General features: G+C 43.1%; 1 protein-coding gene across 1 annotated transcript in view; it reads right to left on the bottom strand.

The window, feature by feature from the left end:
* LOC137426526 (sister chromatid cohesion protein PDS5 homolog B) overlaps positions 1–22001 on the bottom strand; it is a 253471-nt gene extending 231470 nt beyond the window's left edge. The window contains exons 1-5 of the mRNA XM_078774894.1: positions 21959–22001; positions 9846–9941; positions 7470–7673; positions 3498–3584; positions 3044–3141 (exon numbers count right to left, since the gene is read on the bottom strand). Coding sequence (XP_078631020.1) covers positions 3044–3141; positions 3498–3584; positions 7470–7673; positions 9846–9941 — 485 coding nt within the window. The 5' untranslated portion in view covers positions 21959–22001. The remainder of the gene's footprint in view (positions 1–3043; positions 3142–3497; positions 3585–7469; positions 7674–9845; positions 9942–21958) is intronic.
* Positions 22002–23000: the final 999 nt, after the last annotated feature.

Here is a 23000-nt window from a genome sequence, read left to right as displayed (position 1 = left end):
TATCACGGCCAGCGGTATGCACGAGTCTCACCTCCTTTGAGGACCTGCGTGTCCTTCATGAAACATTGTGCCATCTTGGGGTGACTCGTCTAGCTCATTATGTGCGCTGTTGCAATTTGCCCTACTCTGTTGAGGACATTCGTCGTCTATGTCGCACTTGTCCCGTTTGCACTAAATTAAAACCACGTTTCTAAAAACTGCAGATGGGTACACTGATCCAGGCTACAAGGCCGTGGGAGAAATTGTCCATGGACTTCAAAGGGCCCCTACCGGCTTCGAGTCTACCTGCTTCTGCTAGTCTACCGGCTTCGGGTAGCTCTCGCTACCTTCTCACGATCGTGGACGAATTCAGCAGATTCCCTTTTGCTTTTCCGTGCAGTGACATGACCGCCAGGACGGTCATCCGGTGTCTGCAGATCTTGTTTTCCATGTTTGGGAATCCGGGCTATGTACATACCGATCAAGGTGCTGTGTTTTTGTCCCAAGATGTGCAAACCTTTTTGCTTCAGCGAAATATCGCTTCTAGTTATACCACTCCGTACAGGCCCCAGGTGAACGGTCAGGTGGAAAGATTTAATGGCATTATATGGAAATATAATGTTGTTAATCCCTGGTGTTGGGCTAGCGGCTAGGGTGCCAGCTTAGGATCCAAGGATCCTGGGTTTGAATCCCGGTCGATCGCTGAATTAACGCCAGGGGGGTTGACTCAGCCTGTCATCCTTCCGAGGTCGGCAAATTTGAGTACCAGTACACTGGTAATTCCCTGTTTATCGTAAAAAGGCGACAAACAGGGTTGGCAGCAGGAAGGGCATCCGGCCGTAAAACATTGCTTCAAAAAGGGGACCAAAAAAACAACAACAACCACGGTCCCCGAAAAGGCCAACCCCCGCTTTGCGGGGAAAAATGGCCTCTAAACGGTGGTTTTATATGGAAAGCCATTACTCTCGGCCTTAAGACCCACGGACTAGGACCAGACCGATGGACTTGGATGGTACACGGGGCGTTAAACTCGATTCGGACTTTGTGTACCGCTACAAATCAAACTCCTCACGATCGTCTGTTTCGTTACTCGCGCAGTACAGGTGCCATTCGACCTTTGCCTGCCTGGCTTGCCGAGCCCGGACCGGCTTTTCTCAAACGCACGGTTCGCCCGAGTAAATATGAGCCGCTTGTTGACAAGGTTCATATTCTCCAAGCCAAACCCGACCACACTCGAGTGCTGCTGCCCGACGGACGCGAGCCTACTGTTTCGGTGCGTCATCTTGCTCCGTGCGGGGATGCCGCTCGGCCGGAGCTCAGTCCGGGGAATCCGATGATGGGGAATTCGCCGTCAACCCCACCCCCTCATGCGCCCGATCCGATCGACATTGAGGTTCTGCCGCCATCACCCGAGATAGGCGGTTATCCCGGCGAGGGTGAATTCGGACACACGGTTGAAGCCCCTAACGTGTATCGAACGCGCTTCGGGAGAGAAATCCGCCGTCCCGATCGCTTCGGCTGGGATTAACATGGCTCGCTGCTTTACGTAATCATCTGCTCTCTAAAAGTATTTTCCACACTGCTATATAGCTTGCTGGCTTGATTCTAACCTCTGGGAGAAGTGTAGTTTTACCGCTGGGGTGAATGTTGTGAAATTGTGTCGAAGTTCAAAGCCCAGGTGTCATGCTACTTTCGGCCGCTGCGCATTCGCTATAAAGATCTTGGACATTAAGCGCAGCGACCACTCCTGTGACATATATTGTGTGCATGTCTTCATTGGTACATATAATCGTTTTGCTCAGCGCTTGCTTGTGCTTGCATGTTATACCCATTATTGATTCAGATGCATGCTGAGTACTGATGTTATACTTGTTGATTTCTTCCCCAGGTATTGATAAGGATTGATTTCGATTAAACTCATGATCTGAGACATTGTTGTATCTTTGATTTCTACAACAAGCATTTTTCATTAATTGTCATCATTAGAGTCTTAAATAATGCTCACCAGCTGCACTGATTAGGACTGGGCAAAGCAGTGTCCCTCCTCTCATCCATTCCCCTCCCTAATCCCACCCCCCCCCCCCCCGACTCCTCCCACCCCATCCTCTCCAGACACCCACTATACCCCCTTCTCCATCTTTCTCCCACCTCACCACCCTCCCTTCAGACTCCCCACCCCACCCCTTCCCTCTTCCCACCCCACCCCTTCCCTCTTCCCACACCACCCACTCCTCCAACTCACAGCCCCTCTGTTTCCTATCGCTAAACTTAGTTTTCAATCCAGGTAGCTAGCTACTCAACCAGCCACTCCGCAAGCCATAGCCTAAGCCGACAGCCTATGTGGTGCCATATAAAATACCTTCTAAAAATCGAGATATACCTGTACTGCAATCAACACACGTTCCTCATCTACCCAATCAGAAACTTGTTTGTGAAACTCCAATACATTTTGACATTCCTTCAGTAAATCCATGTTGGCTGCCTTTAATTAGTGCAAATTTACAGAAATGGCACTTGATATAATCCTGATTTGATATCTCTAAAATCTTCCCCCCAAACTGAAGTTAAACTTGCAGGTCTCTCATTCCTTGCTGGATCCTTCCTTAAAATGCATTGTACATTTGTATTGTACTTCTTCCGCACTCTGATATCTGTCTTGACTCCAATGAGTTAGTGTGAAAGATATTGACTAACATCATATTTAAATCTGCCCTGCCTCCACCCTCAATCCTCTAAAAACATGTATTATCTGGCCATGCAACTTTATCTTCTCCGAGCTTTCCTAGATGTTTTTTTTTGTTTTAATTTCCTACACTCCTACCTATGATACCACTAAAAGCTCTTCCTCACCTCCTGGACATATTCTCTCAACTACTGGTAATTCCCCTGACCCTTCCTGTGCAATGTTGAAGCAAAATACCCATTAAATAAGCCTGTCATCTCACTTTAATCACTATAACCACTCTCACTGTCCTACCCTTCAATGGGTTTTGCTTTTGTGGTTTTCAGCATCTTGCAAGCTTCATACATATTAAATGCGATGTGTCCCAGCGACACAAAATACCTTGATACAGAAAAAAGTGTTTTAAATAGGTCATTGATGATTATATCTCCCTCTTCCATATCAAAGCAGATTGAATACGACTGCACCATTGTAAGATTCTGCAAGAAAAATGGAAACAGCAATTAAAGCCCATGTAGCATTTTTGTTTTATTTCATTTCATGGATAATTGTGTGTAGCTCATATACAGAGAAAGGATTTTCACTCCCATGTAAAATGAGTAATTCAAAGTTTTAGTTCTAAAGATTACTTCAGCAAGAATGACTGATGTGAAACAAAGAAACATGAAGGAACGACTTGGTTATAAATAGAACGTGCAATCAATGTAAGTATTCCACACACAATACACAACCTTATGTCAAACATTTTGAGTGAGTAGGTGTCTGACTGTCAGATGATGCTTAGATGTTGTGCTACATCTAGTCATAATGCCATCATCACAGTGTCATTCATTACCTCCAGCAAATATAAAGAGCGCTTGTGACGACGTTTATTCGTACTTGCAAGGCAGGAGAGTTGTTTTGTCATGAACTTGAATATTTTCTAAATTGGTTATAAAAAAACAAGAAGTACAAAAAACTCATCACACACATAGTGTCAATTTATAGAAGGGAAAACCTAATGGCAGTTTCCAGCATGTCATATTGTCATAATAAATAAATGTCAACGAGGTCATTGTGTACACAAAAGGAAGACAATACTTTTACCATAATTTTCTCAATAAATTATCCCTTCCCAATATTTCCACTTTCCTTTCGATTGCACCCTGTATCCCTACTCTCCGTTATCTCTATCTATCTCTCTATCTATCATCCCTTTCCTTTACTAAATGTTCTCCCATCTCACCGCTGCCCCTTCTACCAACCACAATGTGTATGGAGAATGTAGATGGCCTCAACATTGCAAGTGAATAAAAATAAGCAGACGACGTCACTTTGTGACGAGAATATTAAGAGCGGGGGTGCGGGGGGAGGAAGGGGCAAGATAAGAGGGGAGGGGAGAGAGATAGGGGAGGGGAAGGGAAGGGGAGCGGGGAGAAGGGAAGGGGAGGGGAGAAGGGAGCGGGAGGGGAGAAGGGAGGAGGGGAGAATGGAAAGGAAAAGGGTGGGGAGAGAGAGAGGGTATGGGGAGATGGGAGGGGGGAGCAAGAGAGGGAAGGATAAAGGAGGGGGGGAGAGCGAAGCCTCACCACATATCGCTATACTGTACACTTCGGGATGGAGGGGAGGTGTGAGGAGGGGAGTGGGAGTGAGGGAAAGAGATAGGGAGGGGAGGGAGGGGAGAGGAGGGATGAGGGAGATAGAGAGGGGTTGAAGGAGATGGGAGTTTGTGGAGAGAGTGGAGGGAGAAAGGAGGAGGGGAGAGCCAAGACTCACCACATGCTGCTATGTTGCTATACTGTACACTCCGGAAGTGAGGGGTGGTCCAGGGAGGGGAGTGGGAGCGAGCGAGGGAAAGAGAAAGGGAGAGGGAGGTAGATGGGGACAAAGGGGAGGGCAAATAGGAAGGGTGAGGGAGGGGAGAGGGGGAATGGAGGGGGAAAGGGAGAGGGGAGAGAGAGGAGGGAGAGGAGGGGAAGTATGGGGAGGGGGAGGAGAGAGAGAGCTGGGAGGAGGGGAGTGAGAGTGAGGGAAAGAGAGAGAGGAAATTGTGGGAGAGGAGGGGGGAGGGTTGTAGAGAGAGAGAGAGAGAGAGAGTGGGGGGATGTCGCTATACTGGGAGGAGGGGAGTGAGGGAAAGGGGGGAGAGCGAAGCCTCACCACATGTCGCTATACTGTACACTCTAGGAGGGAGGAGTGGGGTGACGGAAAGAGAGAGAGAGAGAGCGAGAGAGAGAGGAGGGATAAGAGGGGGGAGAATGGGGGAGGGAATGGGAGAGAGAGAGGAGTAGGGAGGCAGAGAGGGATGGGAGAGAGACTGAGAGGGGTAAGGGAAAAACAGAGTGGTGAGGGAGAGAGACAGAGGTAGGGGAGGGATAGAGAATGGAGGTGGAGGTAGGGGGGGGGGAGACAGAGAGGGGCGAGAGAGAGACATAAAAACCCGCTTTTGATTCCTGCCAACCTGTTTTCTATCACCTTCAACTTGCCACGTATGCATTGTCAATCCGATGTGTGTAAACATCATGGGACCAGCACCGCAAGTCTCTCTCAAAATACCACACATCGCTTCACTGAATATTGATGAGGGATTTTCTTAGTCTTATTTTTAGGTTTTACGGCGTTTTCAGAGCCATGAGGCTCTATGTACGCCATGCGCCCAGACATAACAGCAGTGAACGAATGAGTCTTTTGAGTTTAGGTAATCTATGGCTGAGTTTCTCTGCAATGTTTTCTGAGGTTGAAGAAGGAAAATTATCAGAAGCAGACTTTCTACACAACATTTACAGCGTTTGAACAAAAAGTTTCTCGTTGATTTTGAAAAAGATCTGGGCAGTTTATGTTGCCAAAAAACACAGAGAATTATAAAATTTATGTTATTTTTTAAAATGTTGATGTTTTGGCAATCTCATTAATATCTACGTCATGCTTTGAAGAAGAAGAAGAAGAAGAAGAAGCACAAATGCTTTCATGTTTACAATCACAATAATAAAATTATGACAAATGGGAACTAGAAAGCATCTGAAAATGCAAAGCCCGTCCACAACCGTTTGTATCCAGACATCTTCTTCTTCTTCCAAATGCTCAAAATAACAAAAACAGTTTTAAAACGATATACAAAATGAAAATTGATGATTTTATGCAGCCTTGGCCATTGAGCTTTAGATCTAAAAAAAATAAAATCAGCTTTTAGCTTTTGATTGGTGAACCAATTTTGTGACCCAATATGCAAATTCTTAAAATTTCAAGTCAATTGGATGAAAATTGACGATTTTATGTGACAATGACTTTTGACATTTCATTTTGTCATAATAAAGTGACACTGACAATTTGCCTTCTCCATATTGTCATAATAAAGCTCGGTTGAAAATTTGATGACATAACTCAAATGCTAAATCCAAATTTCAGGTCAATTGGATGAAAATTGATGATTTTGGGTGACGCTGACCTTTGACCTTTTGACAAAACTATTAATTTGCCCTCTCCATATTATCATAATAAGGCTTTGGTAAAAATTTGATGAGAATAGCTCAAATGGTAAAAAAAAGATACAGCCGAGACACACACACACACACACACACACACACACACACACACACACACACACACACACACACACACACACACACACACACACACACACACACACACACACACACACACACACACACACACACACACACACACACACACACACACACACACACACACACACACACACGTTTATAATTACAGATAAGACATTTGAAAGTATAGTTAAATATACAAAATTTAATGTAGAATTGACGTAGTTAAATACAGAACACCAAATATAGAGCATTTATTACCTTCACCACCAAAAGTGGATGGAGGTTGTGTTTTCACCCCTGTCTGTCTGTCTGTCTGTTTGTGAACATGATATCTCAAAAAGTTGTGGACAGATTTGGACCAGGTTTGTTGGAGAGGCTGAGTATGTGTCAATGATGAAATGATTAGACTTTGGTGAAGATCCGAATCCAGATCTAGATACTAGAATTTTAAAGTGATTAGTCACCATTGAGAGATAGGGCTAAAACCAATATATAGCACAATATCTCAAAAAGTTTTCAAAAATAACATTTGAAGACCAATTGCAAATAATTAGCAAATCCCATGATGAACCATGTTCTACACAGAGTGTCGTTGCTGCGAAGCAGTTTCTCTGGCTGGGGTTGCAATCCTGGATGGGTCGCCACAACCCATGAAGTCAGGGTAAGGAATTTTGGGATTTGTTCAGGGTGACAGTGATAGCTCGCCTACTCTTCACGAAGGAAACCGTGGGATCTTTAACGTCCACTGATCAATGGTGAAGGGTTTCTATCTTTCAATTGTGAAGAATCACTTTAAAATTATAGACTCTGGATCTTCACCAAAATTGAATCAATTCGTCCTTCTCACACACCCAGCCTCTCCACCAAATTCCAGCCGAATCAGTGCACAAGTTTTGAGATATGCTGCTCACAGACAGCCAGACAGACATACAGGGGTGTAAACATAAGCTCCATCCATCTCCAGTGTCTGGAGGAAATAAGGGCAATAAATAAGTAAAAGTAAGGATCAACCATGCATGTTGAAAAAGGAAAACAGAGTAAAAACAAATATAATTCTGAATTTAATATGAAGACATGCAGCTTTATCAAGTGTTCTCAGCCCCAGGTTAAAATGCAATATCCTGCTAATATTGTCCATTGTCTTGATATCTTTCTTATTCGTGTTGAATTTGTTTAATGCTTCCAATGTAATATGTGCAAAGAATCGTTGAAGAGCCTTGAAGATTGAAAACAAATTGCCATTATGAGCGCAGCAATCAAACCTGGAGTTGTGCAGGAGAAGTGCATGGTGACTTTGGGGCTAAAATACGCAGAATGTCAGAAAGACTGCACGCAGCAAGGAGGCCCACATCACTACTTTTGTGACGTCGCAGAAATGATGACGTTAGGAGGTGTGTGAGTGGAGTGATAGGAAGATCTGCAGTGGCTTCACTTTGCTCAATGTCCATTAACGCACATATGAGGATCTAAAATAAAATGAAGGAAGAGAAATTTGTCGGGACAGAACCATTAAGGAATATTTACGTCAGTTTCTTTCACTGTCTTTCGTGAGGCTCTAGTTTTCAAAGCAGCCATTAGCCAAACCAGATCCTTACATTACAATGATAAACAAATCAACTTCATTTAGCAACATTACAGAACCTTTTCCACAAAATGCGTTTCTACAAATTTTTTAACAATAGAAAAAAAAATCAGTTCATATTCATTTCCATTGGAAAACTAGTGAGATGATTCTTTTGTTTCTGTTGTTCAGAGTTAAAGACAGTAGGAGTGAAACACCAATACACAGCTCACCAATTTTCTGTAACTATTAAAACTTTATTCTTCTTAAAATATGAAGCAAATGTCATTCATTCATGGTTGCTCTTCATAGCCGAAGACAGCTGTTCACACGTGACATGCGTACAACATTTCACATTTTATTCAGTGACTTAATTTGAAATCCTCTCTAACTTTGTGTCACTGACCTATTGAATTATTGGCAACATAAACCTCATTTTCTCAATGTCCTGGCACAAAAGTGTATACAGTACTGTACTGTGCAAAAGTCCAAGGCCACCAAATTTTTCACCAACTTGTAATTTCTTGCAAGTAATATAAATCCACACTATGCCTAAGATATCAAACTCGACAATACTCAAAATAATAGACGTACACCAAGAGGGCAATTCCCAGAGATAAATATCCCACAAAATAGATATTTTCAGATCTAGTATTCAAGCAACAATACAGCAGCATAATTAGACCGGTAAGTTGAAGATAGAAAATGGATTGGAAAGCCAAAAAAACTCAGTAAAACAGATAAGCAATATTTAAAGATAGGTTCTTTAGGAAATAGAAAAAAAAGTCCAAGAGCTAAACATACACAATAAGTGGCACAGACATCATGGGTTTAAAATATCTACTGTCAGAAGTTCTCTTATCAAAAGTGGTCACCATGGCCAAGTTGCTCTTACAAAGAAAGTCCTTTCTGCATAAAGGTAACAAAGACAAAAGACTGAAATATGCCCAAGAACATCAGTTGGAATTCCAATCAGTGGGAAGGAATAGTCCCCTCAAAGTCATGAACTTATCAAAAAAGCTGTCTGAGATTATTTGGACAGGAAGAAAAAGGAAAATTACAACCAAAAACTAGAGGACTGCGATCGGAGATTGTCGATTGTTCCCAGTATAGCCAACTCATAATATTAGGCAATTGGTAGCAGTTGAAATTCTGCATCGTAGAGAAAACAAACGGAAACCATGATGATTAAAAATATTAATAAGGGGAAATTAAATAATTTAAAAAAATGAAAACTTAAATACAGTCATTGAAAGAAAAAAATTGAAAAATGAAAAAAAAATGAACATTAAATCATCTTAAATTAAATATTTGAAAATTGAAAATAATATAGAAAAAAAGGTAATTGAAAAAAATAACAAAACTAATAATTGAAGATGTTATTGGAAATTGGAAATTTGAAATAATTGGAAATTAAATAATTGAAAATTGGGGAGAGTGGAAGGGAGGAGAAAAATTTATTATTAATAATTAAAGAATGAAATGATAATAATTTTAAAAATAAATAATGGAGAAATGATTCTTCATAAAGCGGCGTATTATTGGAATAAAACATTGGAACACCACAGACACCAAAACTAAACACTTGTGCTTCCTTTTAGGAGCCGTAATTAAAAGACAAATGAAAGGAAATACTGTATTACAGAATGCATGGAACAGCCATAAAATGGAATTTCTCCAGAAATTGCAGGAAAGCATTCCAAAACAGATATCGGCTGTTTTGCATGAAAAGGTGGTCACACCAAATATTGAAATTTCATGAATTAAATTGTAAAATACAATTCATTTTTGTATATTCAATTTAATATGATCATTAAAGCTAACCCCCGCTCTAGCAGGGAAAAATGGCCTCAAAACGATCATTCATTCATTCATTCATTCATTAAAACACCTTTATATTTATCAAAAAATGCCAATGTGACAATAGAAATGTTTCTTCTCAAGGTGGCCTGAGACTTTTGCACAGTACTGTACTGTATATATACTAAAACATACCACTCCCATAACTGTCTTATATACTGAAAAGCAATTCATTGGCTGTTTGTAAATAAAAATAAAAACAAAAATAATATCACACCTTCAGATTTTGAACCAACTCTCCACTTGAGCTATCAATGGTAATAGGCCTGGCCCCTGGTGGGTAAAACACTTCGTCTGGTCCTTGATACCACATCTTATGAAGGGAGAAAGAAACGTAAAAAAAAGAGACAAAAAAAAACAACTTCTATTTGGTTTAACCAAATCATATTTTAGTTACCTTTGGGTTTTAATACAGTATTTAAGCTACAGACACAAACGAATCAGGCAAAGTAGAACTTCAACAATGACCCTCTGTTCTGTATGACGATTCATAATATTTGAATAAAACATCAAATTGCCCAAGATTGTGGGTCATGTTAAGGTTGCCCCTCGTAGCTCAAGATGGTCGTTCAGACATGACATGCAAACAGCTGGATGCATACTGTCGTGTGTCTGCCCTGTAGTGAACACTGCAGGGCAACACGGATGACCAAACAAGCTTCAACTCCAAGGCGTTCAATCCAATGATAACGGTATTCTTTACACACGAGGGAAAGGAGAATGATGAACTTACCTAGACGGCTTCCACCCGACGTCTTCGAACCTGCGATAATCAACTCAAACCCGACACGGAATTAAAATGTTCAAAAATACCGGCTTTATTGAAGAAAATGCCGGTAACAGGATGCACGGTAAAACGAAATTCCTAATTGGAGTGCCCGCATACAGACTCGTATACACACAAAGGGAGATATAAAAGAACGAAAGTAAAAAGATGAGTGTTTGTTTCCTGAGCACTTAGCTCCTCGCTGCTCTTGAACCTCATCAGGAATCGTCCAAACGCCCACATCCTTGGTAGGAACAGCACGCTTTGCCACGCAGCTCGTAAGCGGAAACCAGGCCTCCATGCACAGTTCGCTCCTCTAGCCGTCGAGCACACAGCGAACCGTCGAGCCCGTCCACTCGTCTCTGCTCGTCCACTCGTCTCTGCTCGTCCACTCGTCTCTGCTCGTCTCTGCTCGTCCACTCGTCTCTGCTCGTCAATGAATTCCCCTCGTGCAGGAACACTATGAACTCCGACCACTTGCCATGAAATCCTGAAGCAGAGCGAGATATGAAATCGTGACCATTCACCACCAAAGTCAGAAGATGCGAGGAAGGACTTCCTCTCTGGTCGTAGTCAACGTGTGGCCCTGAATGGATTTCTCTCATCTCCCCTTCCTGTTCAGGCTGGAGTTCCCCAAGGAAGTGTGCTGGGCCCTGTGCTTTTTCTGGTCTTTATCAATGATCTCTCTGACTCTCTGGAAAATCCTCTCTATCTCTTTGCTGATGACTCCACTCTCTGCCGCTCCATTCCTCTTCCCTCAGATAGGCAGTCTGCAGCCTCCTCACTCTCTGAAGACCTGGACAAAATCACAGACTGGTCAAACAAGTGGAACATGTCTTTCAATCCTGCCAAATCTCACTCTCTTACTATGTCTCTCCGGAAAGATCGACTGGACAACCCTCCCATCTACTTTCTCAACAATCCTCTCCAAGAAGTTCTGTCACTCAAGCTTTTGGGTCTCACTATCTGCCATGATCTTTCTTGGGAAAACCACATTTCCAAGCTGGCCTCCAAAGCCAGTCGCCGACTGGGCATCCTCCGTCGTGCGAAGTCCTTCCTCGGCACACCTGAGCTCCTCACCACATACAAGGCTTTCATCCGCAGCTCAATGGAATACTGTTCTCCCCTATGGGCTGGTGCTCCTTCCTCACACCTGGCTCGGCTTCACGCTGTTGAATCCAAAGCTTTCAAAATCATTGGAATCTCCCGCGATGAAGCTATCTCTGAGGGCCTTTCACTCACTCACCGCAGGCAGGTGGGTGGTCTTTCTGTCTTCTACCGACTCCTCTCCGGCCTTGCTCCCCCAGCTCTCTCCGTGCTCTGTCCCCCAAATATTCCTACAGGTCGCACAAGATCTGCCAGCAACCCTCTGATGGTTAAACTGCCGAAATCTCGGCTCTCTGCTCACCTTCACTCTTTCATTCCTCTTTTCTCCCGCCTGTGGAACAAACTCCCACACTCCCTTCAATCCCTCTCCTCCCTCCAGGTCTTTAAAACAGCTGTTCACCACCATCTCTTATCTTCCCCCATCCATAACCTTGATCTTTTCTACCCCCACTAATTCACCCCAGATCCACCTTTTTGAAATTCCAACTTATTTCCTGGAAATCCTGGCAGTGTCCATATGTTTATACCTCTCCCACCCCCCCCCCTTCACATGCCTCCCCCCCTTCACATGCCTCCCCCCTTCACATGCCTCCCCCCCAAAGCCCTCTCCCTCCCACAGATCTCTCGATGTCTCCATGTCTCTCGGTCCCTGCTCTCAAATGTTGTGTTTGTGTCCTTCCCCCTCTCTCCCCATCTTGTCTACCGCTCCCGATGTTATTTGTTTTATGTGTCTGTTTGTCTTTCTGTGTGATTAATTTTCGCTCTTTCACGAGCCTCGATCTTGTATACAAAAAAAAAAAAAAAAAAAAAAAAAAAAGTCAAGAGGGACAGCCAAGAGGTCAAGTCAAGAGGGGCAGTCAAGAGGGGCAGTCAAGAGGGCAAGAAGCAAAAGGAGAAAATGTCGGGCAGAGCATTCTTTTATACTCAAGGCTCTGACGTCATCCGTGCCTGCTCCACCAATCCAATAGTCCCATCTTAGCAATCCTTGCGCCAATCAATCCAGGTCCAATCACTGCTCTTTGGGGTGTGGCCTCCCGGACCTGCCTGCTTGTGTTGCGATGTGACGGCTGCGGCACCAGCAGTAGTTGAATGTCCCGGTTCCAGTCTCTTTTATTTAGTGTTATAAGTGCGCAATTTCGGTCTAGGTGTGTGTGCTGCTGGTGTCATAAGAAACAGAGGAAAAATAACAGAGACCATTACATACAGGTGATTTATTACCCATAATTCCTAACTAATTAACATAACCCCACCCCTCGTGATGGGAACGAAGATGCACGCTTATACGACATACGGTCTACCGGATCCCTACTTATGACACATGGGGTTTCTTCTTCCTCATGACAGTCGGAGTACACTACCTATGCAATTCTACCTGGACTAAGGTAATCACTGCCTACCCCCTACAAACGTAAAAATACATTTGTTGATACTGCGGCAGCTGCAGCCCATACAGTGACCACACTCTGTGACATAAAGTGGTGTAACGTGGTGCTAAAGAATATCCAAGAAGATCAGACTACTTGCTACTCCGTTTATGGCTGGAATTTGGCCATAGTGCCACAGATAATTTGTCTACTCGTCTTGGAAGAGACGATGGGATCCTTATCATCGACAAATTGGAACAACACTTGGTAGAGCACATACCTCCGGCATACTGAACAGTTTATGTTTTGTATCCCATCCCATTGATAGGCCGGATCTGCATCCGGATCTTCACAAAAATCTAATCAATTCATCCTTGTCACACATCCAAACTGTCCACCAAATTATGTTTGAATCCATCCCTAACTTTTTGAGACATCATGCTCACAGACAGACAAACAGACAGACAGACAGACAAACAGGCGTGAAAACATAACCTCCATCCACCTTCGGTGGTGGAAGTAACTAATGCTCGAAACCAGGTCACCAGCTTGACATACATCCAAGGGATGGTGCACATTGTGATACAATGCCCTGGTTACGAAGCACCAATCGAACAGTTTATAGTCATGTTGAGAACTAAACCCAGACTAGACAGCTTAAATTCAAATGCACGACCACCATTCTATCATACAAAGTAATACGTCATCTTGTTTATCGATAAAAACTGCTGGATCCATGTTGTGATTATACTTATCCTTCTGCTTATCCATAATAAGTCAATCATTATTACCACTGCAGCTCATTATTATGTATTAGCAATTGACCGAGCGACCTGGAAGACCAAGTGATTTTTAGGAATTCGCAAACACCATATTTTAGAAAACTGAAAGTACATACAGTAAGTGCCTTCAGAAAGTATTCACACCCCTTGACTTTTTCACATTTTGTTGTGTTACAACCCATTTTAAAATGGATGAAAACGATATTTTTTGTCACCGATCTACACATATCAACCCATAATTTCAAAGTGGAATTTTTTATTTTTTTTAGAAATTTCAAAAAAAAAATTTTAAAAATGAAATACAGAAATATGTAATTTAGATAAGTATTCAACCCTCTAAATCAATACTTTGTAGAAGCACCTTTGGCGCGATTACAGCTTCGAGTCCTTTTGGGTATGTCTGCATCAGCTTTGCACATCTGGATTTGGTGAGATTCTCTCATTCTTCCTTGCCAATTTCCTCAAGCTCTGTCAAGTTGGATTGGGAGCGTCGGTGAACAACAATCTTCACGTCTTTTCACAGATTCTCAATGGGATTCAAGTCTGGGCTTTGGCTGGGCCATGCAAGGACTTTCACATTCTTGTTCTGAAGCCATTCCAGTGTTTACCAAGTGCTCTAATTTATAATACAGCTTTGGCTGTATACTTAGGGTCATTGTCCTGTTGGAACGTAAATCAATTTAATTGGCCACAGGTGGACTCCAATCATGTTGTAGAGACATGTCAAGGATGATCAAAGGAAACTGGGTGCACTTGAGCTCAATTTGGAGTGTCATAGCAAAGGGGTTGAATACTTATTGATTAAAGACATTTAAGCTTTTCATTTTAAATTATTTTGTAAAAGTTTCTAAAAAAGAAATTCTACTTTGACATTATGCGGTATTATGGGTAGATCAGTGACAAACAATCTCAATTTAATCCATTGTAAATTCTGGCTGTAACACAACACAAAGTGAAAAAAGTGAAGGGGTGTGAATACTTTTTGAAGGCGCTGTAGTAATGGGGTCAGTGCAGTGCATGGCAGCAATAGGAACAGCAAATAGGATTTTGGTTGCATCCACAAGGGAGATTTATACAGTGCATTCAGAAAGTATTCAGACCCCTTCACTTTGGTCACATTTTGTTATGTTGCAGCCTAATGCTGAAATCGTTTAAATTCATTTTTTCCCTCATCAATCTACACTCAATACCCCATAATGACAGAGAAAACAGGATTTTAGAAAGTTTTGCAAATTTATTAAAAAGAAAAAACTGAAATATCACATTGACATAAGTATTCAGACCCTTTGCTATGACACTTGAAATTTAGCTCAGGTGCCTCCCATTTCTCTTGATCATCTTTGAGATGTTTCTACACCTTGATTGGAGTCCACCTGTAGTAAATTCAATTGATTTGACATGATTTGGAAAGGCACACACCTGTCTATATAAGGTCTCACAGCTGACAATGCATATCAGAGCAAAAACCAAGCCATGAGGTCGAAGGAACTGCCTGCAGAGCTCAGAGACAGGATTGTGTCGAGGTACAGATCTGGGGAAGCCAAAAAAAAATTTGTGCTGCATTGAAGGTTCCCAAGAGCACAGTGGCCTCCATAATTCTTAAATGGAGGAAGTTTGGAACAACCAGGACTCTTCCTAGAGCTGGCCGCCCGGCCAAACTGAGCAATTGGGGGAGAACGGCCTTGGTAAGAGAGGTGACCAAGAACCCGATGGTCACTCTGGCTGAGCTCCAGAGATCCTGTGTGGAGATGGGAGAAACTTCCGGAAGGACAACCATCACTGCAACTCTCCACCGATCTGGGCTTCATGGCAGAGTGGTCAGACGGAAGCCTCTCCTCGGTGAAAGACACATGAAAGCCCGTTTGGAGTTTGCAAAAAAGCACCTAAAGGATTCTCAGACTGTGAGAAACAAGATTCTGTGGTCTGGTGAAACTGAGATTGAACTGTTTGGCCTCAATTCTAAGCGTCATGTCTGGAGGAAACCAGGCACAGCTCATCACCTGCCCAATACCATCCCAACGCGACGGTGAAGCATGGTGGTGGCAGCATCATGCTGTGGGGTTTTTTTTCAGCAGCAGGGACTGGGGGACTGGTCAGGGTTGAGGGAACAATGAACGGAGCAAAGTACAGAGATATCCTTAATGAAAACCTGAAACAGAGCGCTCAGGACATCAGACTGGGCCGAAGGTTCACCTTCCAACAGGACAATGACCCTAAGCACACAGCCAAGACAACGCAGGAGTGGCTTAGGGACAACTCTGTGAAGGTCCTTGAGTGGCCCAGCCAGAGCCCTGACTTGAACCCAATCGAACATCTCTAGAGAGACCTGAAAATGGTTGTCCACTGACGGTCCCCATCCAACCTGACAGAGCTTGAGAGGATCTGCAGAAAAGAATGGCAGACAATCCCCAAATCCAGGTGTGCAAAGCTTGGCGCGTCATACCCAAGAAGACTCGAGGCTGTAATCGCTGCCAAAGGTGCTTCAACTAAGTAATGAGTTAAGGGTCTGAATACTTATCTTAATGTGATATTTCAGTTTTTTCTTTTTAATAAATTGGCAAAACTTTCTATCATCCTGTTTTCTCTTTGTCATTATGGGGTATTGAGTGGAGATTGATGAGGGAAAAAATGAATTTAAACGATTTCAGCATGAGGCTGCAACATAACAAAATGTGAAAAAAGTGAAGGGGTCTGAATACTTTCTGAATGCACTGTTTATTGAAGAAAATGGTTTTATCACTATGCAGGAAATTAAGGTTTTGAGAGTCTAATCATGGGTTTTGATGGCAAAATATTGTTTTTAAGTGAAAATACTCTTCATTGGAGAAAGAAATACAAACCTCAAAATTAATGCTCACGAGTCAACCGTTGCAGTGGTTCCATGACCTATTGTGATTGTAATATAGCCCTTGTTTTTGGCACATATCTGCTAATTTGACACTATTTTACAATATGCAACCAGCCACTAGAGGGGGCTATCTCTACTATAAAAGTGAATTTGTATATTTATATATATCTATGCTTCAAAAACTAAAACAAACAAACTGCTGAACCAAATCCAACCAAATTTTGCATCATTTTGCCTGAGGATATCCCAAATATGGTTTTTCCCAGGGTAGCATATCTGGAGAAGGCGTTTAGGGTGGGGGAAAGATGCTAATTCTCTCAATGTAAATGTGTATCATATCGCACTACCCAGTGTTATCTGATATTAAAAAAATAATTTTCTTATACTTGTATAAAGAAAGTTGAAACAACTTAATATGCATTACGGTGATGTTGAAATCAGAGTGAGAATAAATTGAAATTATATTGAAAAAACGCAATTTGGTGTCTGTCTGTCTGTCTGACCGCAATACATGAGGTTAGTACTTATCCAATCTCAACTAAACTTGACAGGGGGTACATGTTGGACACATAATTCTGAAAGGTCACTTGAAATGAAATGAATTGATGAAGTGAATGATGGTCACTGGAAATGGTCACATAATGGAGGTTGTAGCAACTTCATTTGCTCCCATCCCCAAGGGAGGGGGGGTAGGGGGAGGGGGGGTTGTCCGTCTTGGATGAAATCCATGTTAAGGTGTATATTTGTGTTAAGATAGCTAATCGTGGTATTTTTCCAAGGCCGCTTCGAATAACAAAAGTAACTAAAATAATAATAATAATAATAATAATAATAATAATCTTAACAAGAACAATAGGCTTCCTGTGGAAATTTCCACTGGTAATAGTGTTATAGAATAACACTTAGGAGAATAGCAAAATATTAATGTTATTACAAAACAATATTAATCTTAACAATATCCCTCTCCCAAATGGGTGTTTCCTCCTTGAACACACGCGATGTTAACGTTTATAATAGCTTATCGTGGCATATCGTGGGACAAGCCTACCAGATGTAAAAATGTTATAAACCACAAACACGTACAATTACATTTTGAAAAAGTTTCTACTGCTGTTTAACACTGAACTGAAAGGCAAGAAAGCCAGGGTATGTTCGATACCAAGCAGCTAGATATCGCTTGCCAAGTCAGCTGTTCCTTAACGGTTTTGAATAGAGTGCTTGCTCGAGTGCTTAAGCCACTTGGCGAGCGCTCTACGAGAAACTTGGTAACTGAACACACCTCCAATGTTCTTGAAGCCACAGCCGATATCTATTGCAATCTATATACCCCAGAGAGGATAATAACATGACCTTTCTGGCCGCTCCTGTAATGAGTAGGTGCACTTTGTATCCAAAATGTTGAATTTCCCTCATTTTAAAATGATGGTTCAAACCAAATCACCAAACACTGCTCTGCGGGGAAAAATGGCCTCTAAAGGTGGTTTTAAAATTTTTTATACTATATATAATATATACTATATATAATACCTGGTGTGTACCACGGTATAGAATAGGTACACCGTATCCCTGCGTGTCGTAAGAGGCGACTAAAAGGGTTGGCGTCAGGAAGGGCATCCGGCCATAAAAAAAACATTGCCTCAAAAAGAGAACCATGACAATTACGACTACATATGGGCAGGGTACAGCCCGAAGTACCCCGTGGGGGACCCCACTCCCTCTCGTCAAAACTCAAGGTGGGGAACCGGATCGAAGCAAGGGTGGAAATCATTCCATTTATGACGATGAAACGTCTGATGCCCGACGTGGAGATCGGTTTCTGAGATTTGGGACATGGATTGCAGGGACAACGACAGGGAGATCAGGAGAAGTGGTGGAAGTATTGGTCAGAAGAAGAGTGGACATATGTTGTGTGCAGGAGACGAGATGGAAGGGAAGTGGTGTGAGAATGGTGAAGGGTAGGCAGGGACAGAAATACAAGTTTGTGTGGCAAGGGTGCCCAGAGGGCGTGAACGGTGTTGGTGTCCTGTTTTCTGAGGAGTTTGTAGACAGTGTGGTGAGTGTGACTAGAGTGAGTGAAAGGTTGATGATGGTGAAAATGATGATTGGAAAGCTCTTGCTGAACATCATCTCGGGATATGCTCCGCAGGTTGGTCGGAGCGATGAAGAGAAGGACAAGTTCTGGTGTGCTATAGAGAAGCTGATGGAAAACGTGAAAGATGAGGAAGTTGTTGTGGTAGGAGGAGACCTAAATGGACATGTGGGAAGCAGTATGGACGGTTTTGAGGGAGTTCATGGGGGTTATGGATATGGTGTGAGAAATGGAGAAGGTGAAAGGATTTTGGAGTTTGGTGATGGAGCTGATTTGTTGATTTGTAATACTCAGTTCCAGAAAGAGGATATTAAGCTTGTTGCATACACGTCAGGTGGGTCGACGACAACCGTTGACTACCTGCTGGTGCGTAGGCGAGATAGGGGGCACCTCCGGGACACAAAAGTGATCCCGGGGGAGGAGGCTGTTTCACACCACCACTTGGTTGTCTGCGACATAAGGGTGAAAGGTGCGAGGAGAGCTCGGCGGGTGAAGTACCAACCGAGAATGACGGTGTGGAGGTTGAAAGAGGTGACAGTGAGGGAGGCATTCAAAGAGAGGCTGAGTATGGTGGAGGATGATGTGGTTGAGCTTGAAAGTGGTTGGATGTCAATGAAAGATAGTCTGTAGGGAGCCGTTGGTGAGGTATGTGGATGGACAAAAGGACCACCGAGGCACTTGGAAAGATGGTGGTGGGATGATGAAGTTGGAAAGAAGATTGACGAGAAGAGGAAGAAGTTCAAGGAGTGGCAGAAGGCGAAGGGTATGGGGGCAGAAAAGGCAGAGCATGAAAGTTATAAGGCAGCCAAGAAGGCTGCAAAGAAAGAGGTAGCAAAGGCACAGGAGGCATGTAGAAAAATGTTCAGAGAACGCTTGGATTCGGAAGAGGGTCAGAGAGCGGTATTCAGGATTGCAAAGCAGATAGCGAAAGAGAGGTGTGATGTGATGGGGGTGAGTTGCTTGAAGGATGAAGTGGGACAAATCGTTGTGGACCCAGATGGAATTAAAGGAAGATGGAAGAGATATGTAGAAATGCTGTTGAATGCAGAGAATGAATGGGATGGCAACATAGAGAGTAACCCAGTTTTAGGACCGGCAGAGAAGATAACCGAGAAGGAAGTTGAGGAAGCGATAAAAGCATTGAAGAGTAGAAAAGCGGGAGGGCCGACGGGAGTTGTGGGAGATATGTTGAAGGCAGCGGGAAATTGGGGTGTGAAGAGAATGACAGAGATCTGCAATCTGGTGGTGAAAGAAGGCCGCATTCCAGTGGATTGGGAACCGAGTACCCTCGTCCCTCTGTACAAGGGGAAAGGTGACCCTCTGGACTGTGGCTCGTATCGAGCGATAAAGTTATTGGAGCATGGAATGAAGGTATTGGAAAGGGTGTTGGAGAGGAGGATAAGGAAGAAAGTGAAGATTGACGAAATGCAGTTTGGATTTATGCCAGGAAGAGGAACGACAGACGTGCTTTTTATTGTGAGGCAGTTGCAGAAGTATATGGAGAAGAGGAAGAAGTTGTTTCTTGGGTTTGTTGATCTGGAGAAAGCATTCGATAGGGTTCCACGTGAAGTAGTGACATGGGCATTCAGGAAGTTAGGATTGGAGGAATGGTTGATCAGAGTAGTGATGGCAATGTACAAAAGAGCGCGCACAGCTGTTAGGATGAAGGACGGGAACAGTGGTGAGTTTGAGGTGAAGGTGGGAGTGCATCAGGGGTCGGTACTAAGTCCACTACTATTTGTAGCTGTGATGGAGGTGCTGGCTCAGAACGTAAAGGAAGGTTTACCGTGGGAGTTGTTGTATGCAGATGATCTGGTGTTGATTGCAGAAAGTATGGATGGACTGAAGGAGAAGATGAACAAGTGGAAGGAATGTTTTGGAGACAAAAGGTCTGAAGGTGAATATCGGAAAAACGAAGGTGATGGCAAGTGGTAAAGCATGTGGTGAGGTGGAAAGAACTGGGAAGTGGCCTTGTGCTGTGTGCAGGAAGGGTGTCGGAGTGAACTCCATTCAATGTACAATGTGCGCTGAGTGGGTTCATCAAAAATGTAGTGGCTGAGAGGGTCATTAACCAGTGTGGCAGCTACATCCAAATGTAAGGTGTGCACAGAGGGAGCTGCAGATGGAGGAAATGTTGAGTTGGATCTTGGAGATGGCGTGAAGCTGGAAGGTGTGAAAACATTTTGTTACCTGGGAGACATGCTGAATGGAGAAGGTGGATCAGACTCGCAACGGTTGCTCGAGTGAGATGTGCATGGAAGAAGTTTCGGGAACTGAGTGGCGTGCCGACGAGGAGGAGAGTGTCATTGAAGCTGAAGGGAAAGGTGTATGCTGCATGTGTGAGAAGTGTTATGATTTATGGGAGTGAGACATGGGTAATGAACGTAGAGCAGCAACGAAGGCTGGAAAGGGTGGAAATGCGAATGGTTCGGTGAATGTGTGGAGTATCGTTGAGAGAGGGGAAGACAAATGATGAATTGCGAAAGATGATGGGAATAGAGCCTGTGATGGATCCTGTGAAGAGAAACAGGTTGAGATGGTTTGGTCATGTGTTGAGGAAGGATGAAAGTGACTGGTTGAAAAGAGTGATGGATATGAATGTTGAAGGAAGTAGAGGACGGGGAAGACCGAGAATGACTTGGCTAAAGATGGTCGAAGAAGAAATGCGGGCAAGGGGGTTAACAAGGGGAGATGCAGAAAATAGGGCAAAATGGAGAACATTGTCATGGGGACCGCAAGGCTAACCCCTGCTCTTGCAGGGAAAATGGCCTTAAAATGCATGTTGTTGTTGATATATATATATATTATAGTACAGCATATGATACCATGTGGGGGCATTCTAAACGTTCTGCCAAGATACTTCTAATTGTCCAAGACGCTAAAAATTGAAAAATACGTACATCGAGAAGAATATATAAACAAAATATGCATTTATATATTTTCTTAACAGTATACATTATTAATATTATATCCAGAAATGAAAAATAAAAACCGTCGATTTGTCTTGGAAAATGGACCACCCTCAGGCCATTAAGAACGTATATGAACCTGTTAAGTGAGCAAATCTGGTTTAAATGGCAATAACATGCAACAAGTTTATATATCGTGACAAAATAATTGTTCCTTTTCAGTCACAGTGCTTCCTGCTGAGACGGCTGAGAGATGAGCGTGAGCCCCTCCCCAAAGGAGAAAAAAAAAAGAAGAAAAAAAAAAGGGACCGTGCTACGCAGTACACAAATATATTAAAACGAGATATTTTGATGGAGATTCGCACAAAATGTATGAAAATGATCATAATGAGTACAAAATTATTAAATTGGTAATTTACATGTTATCGTCACGTTCACAAGACGAATATTAATCCCATTGTTTACCACACAAACGCGCCGTAACCTGCGTCCTACGTTGAAAATGTATGGGCACGGCCAAAGTGGTTGGTTGGTTGGTTGGTTCATGGTTGGCTTTTTAAAAAAATACATTCAACTTCTAAGCTATTTCAACACACAGTTATTTCAAAAACCAAGGAGAACCGCTATTCACAGTCTACATTTGATATAATTTCCAAAACGAAACGGAATATTTTTATCCCCTTATATAATCAAACGTAAATAACCAAAATCAAACAATTCTTCGAATATATTATATTTAAATTGCCATGCAACGATTCAATAATCGTTCTAAGCTTTTTTACTTTACAATTGCAAATTTATTTTTTTTTCATCGGTATCATGTGAAACGGCACACATACCAAATACACCGCCTATGATCTCCTCCCCATTGACCATATAAAATTATAAATTCTCCCAATATTAAAAGCCCGTATATTAAAAGCACCTTTGATAATGCCTAATGGAGGCTTAGAATTTAATGTCAATTTGTTCAAAAGTTGGTTGGATCGACATTGGTGGAGTCAGATGTTCTTGAACACCAGTCTTTCTCCTTGACGTGCAGATAAATTAACTAGTTTAAAACTAGTTTAAAGTACTAGTAAAGTTTAAAGTACGCGGAACTAGTTTATAAGGTTAAGTTTTATTCAAGGCTCAACCCTGATGAGCAGATTGGCCAAAGTTTAATAAGATACTGAAGCGCGGTGCTACGCGCGCTTACTTGTATAACAAGGAGGAAGCGGACAACGCGGTGTAGCGGTTCCCGCTGAATGTACACAATCGCCTTGCACCTGCCAGGACGCGGCCAGGGCGCGATCGCCACGCCGGGCTCGTCCGGACGGGCCCAGACGCGCCTCTCCTGGGCATGCCCGGACTCGCTGTTCCCGGGCACGCCCGAACCTCCCGGGCACGCCCGGTCTCGTCTTTCCAGGGCTCGCCCAGAGCGCCCGGGCACGCCCAGCCTCGAATTGCCAGGCCGCGTCCAGGACGCCCGGGCATGTCCAGACTCGCCTTTCCAGGGCTCGCCCAG

Source organism: Myxine glutinosa, chromosome 1, assembly GCF_964187855.1.
Source record: "Myxine glutinosa chromosome 1, kmMyxGlut1.1, whole genome shotgun sequence".
Taxonomy (NCBI): Eukaryota; Metazoa; Chordata; class Myxini; order Myxiniformes; family Myxinidae; genus Myxine; species Myxine glutinosa.
Note: the sequence above shows the minus strand (reverse complement) of the source record. Positions and strands in the feature narration are given on the sequence as shown.